Consider the following 6955-nt stretch of genomic DNA (forward strand, 5'->3'; position numbering starts at 1 on the left):
TAGCTTTTGTGTTTTCACAAATTTTCGAGCATTCGGGGGGAAAATGAAGACATGATTCATGAGACTGAGATTTTCTAGAAGTATCATCTATGCAAAATGAAGACATGATTTCATGAGAAGGAGATTTTGTAGAAGTATCATCTATTAATGGGGATTAGGAAGAGAGTTTGTGAGTGGGTAAGAGTGTTGTCTTTGATTTATATGTGGGAAGGGTCAGACTTGGATCATAATATGTAAGGTAATAACTGGCGTTGGATTTTTCATAAGGTTTGACCTATTTTTAAAAGGTAGTCAATTTTGATATTGATTGATGATTAGTTTGTGAGAGAAATGCTCGCCATTCCTTGAATGGTTTGTTTGGGTTGCAAGTTGCTATGTCCTAATAGTCCATGAATTTGATCCCAATTCCAAATCTATCTCAATAGTCGATTCTTGGAAAGTGGAAACAGCAGATGAGCCTTAACACACGTTAGTTGAAATCTCCTAAAGAAGATTCAAATTTCAAACTTGGACCATATATAAATTAAGATTGATTAGACTCTTTTTGGTTGGAAAGATAAAAGCAAGAAGATAAAAAATGTTTTAGTTTTCTATCATGTATGTTAAGTATAAATATAAAAAATAAGGATAAATTTATTTTCTTTGGCTAACCAAAAGAAAAAGAAAAAAAGATAATGAAAAAGATAATTTGTATGAATTCACTCTAATGTCTATATTACATAATATATAATAAGCAAATTTTTTTCATCATCATATAAAAAAGAACTATTATTAATTAAATTAGTAAAAATGATATCTTATAAAAGTTAATGCATCACACCGGAAAATATAGAAAATTCTTATCTTATAAAAAGTGCTTCTATCTATAAGTTTTTTTTTTAATAAATTATAATGGTAATGTAAATGAAATAAAAAATAAACATAGAGAGAGAGATACATACAGAACAGGAGAGAGAGAGAGAGAGAGAGAGTTCTCAGTTCTTTGAAATGAAATATTGTCTGGAATTAAAAAAAAAAAAAATATATATATATATATATATATATATGTGGCTGGTAGAAAACAAGAAAAGTACTAGATGGGAAAGAAGACAAAACATGGACCATTTCCTTGATGGTTGACGGTCTAAATTAGTGGAAGAGAAAATTCATTTGCTTTAATAGTCCGGTGTTCCTCTTCGTTCTCTCTCCAATCCCGAGGGATTAGTTTTCAAAACAGTGCTAGCTTTTTTCTTAGGAGACTTCCAGTTCCAGCTATTATAAGTTTATTGATTCATATTAGGATCTGCGCTACAAAAATCTCTTGGCCATTCTCACTTGAAAGCTACAATCATGGTAATGTACAACTTCAAGATCGAACATTTCCTTTTTTCGCAGCTTTCTATTTTCTGTTTTCTCATGGTGATCACCTATTTCTTTTCTATACTAAACCCATTTACATTTACAAGTGCTATATCATTCAACTTCACTAGTTTTAGTTCTTCTGACTCCAACATAACATATGAGAGAGCTTTTGCTGAAAACCAAGTCATCCAACTCACAGGCAACAGGCTCAATTTTGAGTTCGTGGGTCGAGCCACATATTTCAAACCCATGAGACTGTGGGACAAGGACTCTGGGAAACTCACAAATTTCACCACCCATTTTTCCTTTGCCATTGACTCGAAGAAGCGAAGTGTATATGGAGATGGGATTGCCTTCTTCCTTGCACCTGTGGGTTCAAAGATTCCTTTTATGAGCAAAGGCGGTAGTACTATGGGTCTTTGTCGCGGCAACCAGGCATTAGACTCAGTGGATAATCCTTTTGTCGCAGTGGAGTTTGATATCTATAGCAACGAATATTGGGATCCACCTGGGGAACATGTAGGTATTGATCTGAACTCCTTGAAATCTGTTGCTAATATTTCATGGTTTAGCAATATTGCTATTAAAGAAGGGAAAATAAATGAAGCTTGGATTACTTATAATGCGAGTTCTTATAATTTAAGTGTGGTATTCACTGGTTTTAGAGGCAATGTTTCAGTAAGGCAGTTCCTTTCTGCAAATGTTGATTTGAGTCTATTCTTACCTGAATTGGTCACAATTGGATTCTCAGCCTCAACAGGAAATTCTTCTGCAATCCATACCATTTATTCATGGGATTTTAGTTCAAGTTTGGAAATTGATGAAACCACAAACAACCCAAAAGATCCAGTATCGAGCCCAAATATTCCAGCCCCCAAGCAAAGGAAAAACAACACATTGGGGTTAGCCATGGGGCTTGGTTTTGGTGGATTTGTTTTGGTTGGTGGGTTGGCAATGGTGTTGTTTTCCTTGTGGAAGAGGAATAGGAGGGATAAAGGAGAAGATGATGATGTACTTGATGATTACATTGATGAAGAATTTGAAAGGGGAAGAGGACCCAAGAAGTTTCCATACAATGAATTAGCTCGTGCGACAAATGATTTCAATGACAAAGAAAAGCTAGGCCAGGGAGGATTTGGTGCGGTTTATAAAGGGCTTCTAAGGGATTCAAACACCTATGTAGCTGTTAAGCGGGTGGTAAAAGGGTCTAAGCAAGGCATAAAGGAGTATGCATCAGAAGTAAAAATCATCAGTCAATTGAGACATAGGAATTTGGTGCAACTCATTGGCTGGTGCCACGAAAGAAAAGAACTCTTGCTCGTTTATGATTTCATGCCTAATGGAAGCTTAGATTCACATCTTTTTCAAGAAAGTGTATTGATATGGGAACTGAGGTACAAAGTTGCTCAAGGCTTAGCCTCAGCCTTGCTTTACTTGCAAGAAGAATGGGAACAATGCGTATTGCATAGGGATATAAAATCTAGCAACATTATGCTTGATTCAAATTTTAATGCTAAACTTGGGGATTTTGGGCTAGCTAGGCTTGTGGACCATGCCAAAGGGTCAACAACCACAGACTTGGCAGGCACCAAGGGCTATATAGCTCCAGAATATTTCACAACTAATAAGGCTACCAAGGAATCAGATGTTTATAGTTTTGGAATTGTTGCATTGGAGATAGCCTCTGGAAGAAGAGCAATCAACCACATGGCCATAGAAGATCATCAGGTAGTCACAGAGATGTGGGTTCGGGAGCTCCATAGAAGAGGAGAGTTGATTGAAGCAGCTGACCCAAGGCTAGGCGGAAATTTTGATGAGCTACAAATGGAGCGTTTGATTATAGTTGGCCTTTGGTGTGCTCATCCTGATTACAAACTCCGACCTTCAATAAGGCAAGCAATTCAAGTCCTCAATTTTGAAGCTCTATTGCCTCTTCTCCCATTTGATATGCCTGGGCCAACATAGCTTGCTACAGCAGGGAATAGATTTGTCTTTTCGCTTTCATTGTTTGATGTTGCTATTGATCCTTGGGGATGAATCCAATTTACAAGACGGGTTTTTTTTTTTTTGGCTGTTTTTACATGGGCAATTTTGTTGTTGTTGTTAGAATTAGACTTATTTTAATTAACTTTTTTATTAAGAACAATACTTCCTTTCTTTATTTTTTGTGTGTGTATTGAATGAATAATAGAGTAAATGTGGAGAGCATATTGCCCACAGAACTTGTTTTAATAAAGTGTAGGGATGGGATTTTGTATGTGAAATTTAGTTTAGTTTTTTTCTTTTATTGGCTTGGGTTGTGTTGTGTGGCTTTTTTTTTTTTTTTGAGCTTTGGCATGTTATTGAGTTCAATGATCTGAGCACATTGACATAGGCCTTGTGTTGAATATTAAAAATTACTAGTTACTGACTTGTACAATGTGTTGAAAAGTTAGTAAAAAGGTGATAAAATTATGGGCATTGTAATTAATAAAACAATTTCTCTATTATCAAATGAAAAACAAAAAAAATTGTCAAGGGCCTTGTAGTTGAAATGGCATCTCCATATGCACAAAGTGTTTGGATATTTAAGTAGAAAAGGGTTCTAACTACTAGATTAGTAGCATCTTGTAATTATCTCTAAAAGAAATGAAAAACAAGACATTTCTAATAAAGAACTTAAAAGGTTGACATGGCAAACAATCAAGTCTTGTCGGGGTCAGGTTGTAGGTCAAAAATGGGTCAGACAAAAAGTCCCATTTTAAAAGGGTTAAAAACAAGTCGGGCCAATCGGGTTGTGAGTTGGGATGGGCCAAACCACATTTTTTTTTTTCACATGAAAAAAAAAAAACTTTAAAAAAATAATAAATGCCAAATATTTAGAAAAAAAGAATCAAATCAATCAAGGAAATGAATTGCACCTAATACCCTTTGTTTTGTTTTGTTTGGTTAAGTGGACACCTACTATTATTAGACTATTTGTGTCACTATTATACTTGTAAACGGAAAAAAAAAAAAAAAAAACCAAAAAACCAAAAAACATAAAACTTTCCACATCCTTTCAATTCTAGCAGTTTTTAACATGACTAAAATTCTTTACAGTCACTACCGCGCACCTTTAGTGTGATAGTCACTCCATAAGTACAAAGTTTTTGTGGGAGAAAGGGGACAAGAGTTGGGGTTCAAGTCTCTAGGAAGAAACTGTACACGCATATGCATTTAGATTATACTAGAATAAAATTTCCATCATGTATTAAAAAAAAAAAAAATCTTTACAATCATGATAACAAAATCTTCCATGTTAATTACTCACAACCAAAATGTTTATAACTACAAATTTACAACTTGAGAGAGAGACATATCCTAGGTAGCACCAAAAAGTGTATATTTTAAGCCTACACGCTTTGTATTCAAAGTTCACAAATGATATAAACTTTTGGACTTTTTCGTTTACTTTAGTTTTGTTTTGTGCTAGATAGACCTAGTGTTAGTAACTTAATCTTAGTATTTAACTTTACTACTTAGTAATTAACTTTAGTGTTAGACGGTTAGTAGTGTAGACGTATAACTGTAGATGCTTTTGCATTTTGCATTTTTTTTTTTCTTTTAGTTAGGTTTTTTTTTTTTTTTTTTTTTTTTTTTTTTTTTTTTTTTTTTTTTTTTTTTTTGTTTTAATAAATGGGGCATGGCTATTCACAGTAGAGGCTACTAAATGGTTAGGCAGTGCCAATGCAATGTTTTGTGCCCTTGTATTTATGTACCTAGCACCTTGGCATATAGTCTAAACATTTTTTAGAAAAAAAAAAAAATCATAAAAACAAGTTGGATCATGAGTTAGCCAGATCGGGTTAGATTGGCTGCAAAAACGGGCTGATCGCAAGTTGGCCTGTTTTTTATTCGGGTCAAAAAATTCGAGTTCATATCGAGTTAGTGAATTTTGACTCATTTTGCCATGTCTTAAAAGGTGTAGCATAAAAATATCAACTCCTATATGGTAATATTTACAATACATCAGCTATGTTAGATATTTGGAAAAATTTCTCAATATCCTAAAACTCTCTCCCTAATATCAAATGCACTAAAATTGTATCTAAAAAAATTTATAAATCACAAAAAAAAAAAAAAAAAAAATTGAAACAACTACTCTCAGGACCTAAAATACATCAAAACTGTAATTCCGAGAAAAAAACAAGTCACCTTTAGTACCTAAAATATAGAAAACGTATTCCATAATTTTATAATAAAATAACACAAAAATGAGAATTTTTTTTTTTTTCCAAAACCATTATTCAAAAACTAAAAGCACCGTAGATTTCTAAGACCAATTAAAATATAATGCTTCTTAATAAATAAATAAATTAAGAAACAAAGTCTCCAGCCAAAAAACATATAAATACAAAACAAAACCTCCCAAATCTCTTTGAAGGCCTCTACAATGACCCTAAAAGATGGTACGAGTTCAATCATGGAATATAAGCGTGCAGTGATGTCATGCTACTTAGGCGGGTGAGAATTTTGTAAGGTACCGGGGTCTCTCATCAGTCGAAATTGAAGGTTGTGCTCTCTAGGTTGCTCGTGAATGGAAGGGTATTAGCTAACTCAACAGTTTTAAATAGGTGGAATGGTGGACAAGTGACGTGATCTACCATGAGGACTGTATACTTTCTCCTACTTGAAGCATATTATTGAGGATTTCAAACTGTAAGGAGGGTCCCTTCCCATATGCTCTGTTAGTTGTTGAGGGTTCATAGGTTTGGTGTGGGCAGTGAAAGATCAGTTTGAGTTTTGACCCTTTTAAAAAAAAACTTTTTTTTTACTGAATAAAAAAGGGGCTCCAGTATGAGTATGAGTTTTGACTTTTGAGTTATGTTTTGTTACTTTTCTACGAGGCTTTGCTTTATTTCTATGGCTGACAAGTAGCACATGCACAGTCTGTGTGTTGGTATGAATTTTAGAAACACTACAATCATTCCATATCCATGAAACTTTCTACCAATTACTCTAGAAACATTATATGAGTGAATTAGGAGATGTAATTAAACCGAAAACCCAAGAACCATTTGAAACATAGACATAAAAAAAGAACGTGTTCTAACAAAGAGGAAGAAACACAGTCAAACAACACCCAATAAAAAACAAATCTCATAATTTTTATTAGGAAGAAAGAAACATGATCAAATAGCATCCAATGAGGTTGATACTGCTTTTATGGAAAATGAAAAATGTTGTCAAAATATATATATTTTTTCCATAAAAGCTTTCTTTAAGTGAATTGTTAACAATTATCTTAAGGGCATCCGTTAGCATTTTCTATATATATATATATACACACACACACACACTACTACTACTAATACTACTATTTAAGAAACTTTACTTGTTTGGGATCCTCATTTAAAAAAAAAAAAAATGGCCCTATACTTTTATGTTTAAGTAGAGACAAAACTAAAGGATAATTCCGTAAAAATTCTCCCACTAAAACATTGCCTATAAAATGGAGTCACTCTCATGTTGATTTTCAAATTGCTTTATTAACTTTAAATTAGATTCTCAAAATCAAAATTATATATAAAAAATAAAGACACAGGTTTTTGTTTGTTTGTTTGTTTTTTTTTTTTTTTTTTTGGTAATAAAA

The 6955-nt window shown here is 33.2% G+C and overlaps 1 protein-coding gene across 1 annotated transcript; it reads left to right on the forward strand.

Moving 5' to 3' along the window:
- The first annotated feature begins 1227 nt into the window (after positions 1–1227).
- On the forward strand, positions 1228–3594 carry LOC112003367 (L-type lectin-domain containing receptor kinase IX.1). The gene is made up of 2 exons (XM_065781936.1): positions 1228–1864; positions 2093–3594. Exons 1-2 carry the CDS (start codon positions 1330–1332, stop codon positions 3304–3306), a joined length of 1749 nt encoding a protein of 582 aa, XP_065638008.1. The 5' UTR covers positions 1228–1329; the 3' UTR covers positions 3307–3594.
- The last annotated feature ends 3361 nt before the right edge of the window (positions 3595–6955 follow it).

Source organism: Quercus suber, unplaced genomic scaffold, assembly GCF_002906115.3.
Source record: "Quercus suber isolate HL8 unplaced genomic scaffold, Cork oak 2.0 scaffold_284, whole genome shotgun sequence".
In the NCBI taxonomy this organism is placed as follows: domain Eukaryota; kingdom Viridiplantae; phylum Streptophyta; class Magnoliopsida; order Fagales; family Fagaceae; genus Quercus; species Quercus suber.

Bases quoted from the DNA above. Each gene is read 5' to 3' on its own strand.
- LOC112003367 (XM_065781936.1), top strand. From the start codon at position 1,330: ATGGTAATGTACAACTTCAAGATCGAACATTTCCTTTTTTCGCAGCTT. The intron at 1,865-2,092 runs GTATTGATCTGA...TTGGATTCTCAG, and splicing joins TCCACCTGGGGAACATGTAG to CCTCAACAGGAAATTCTTCT.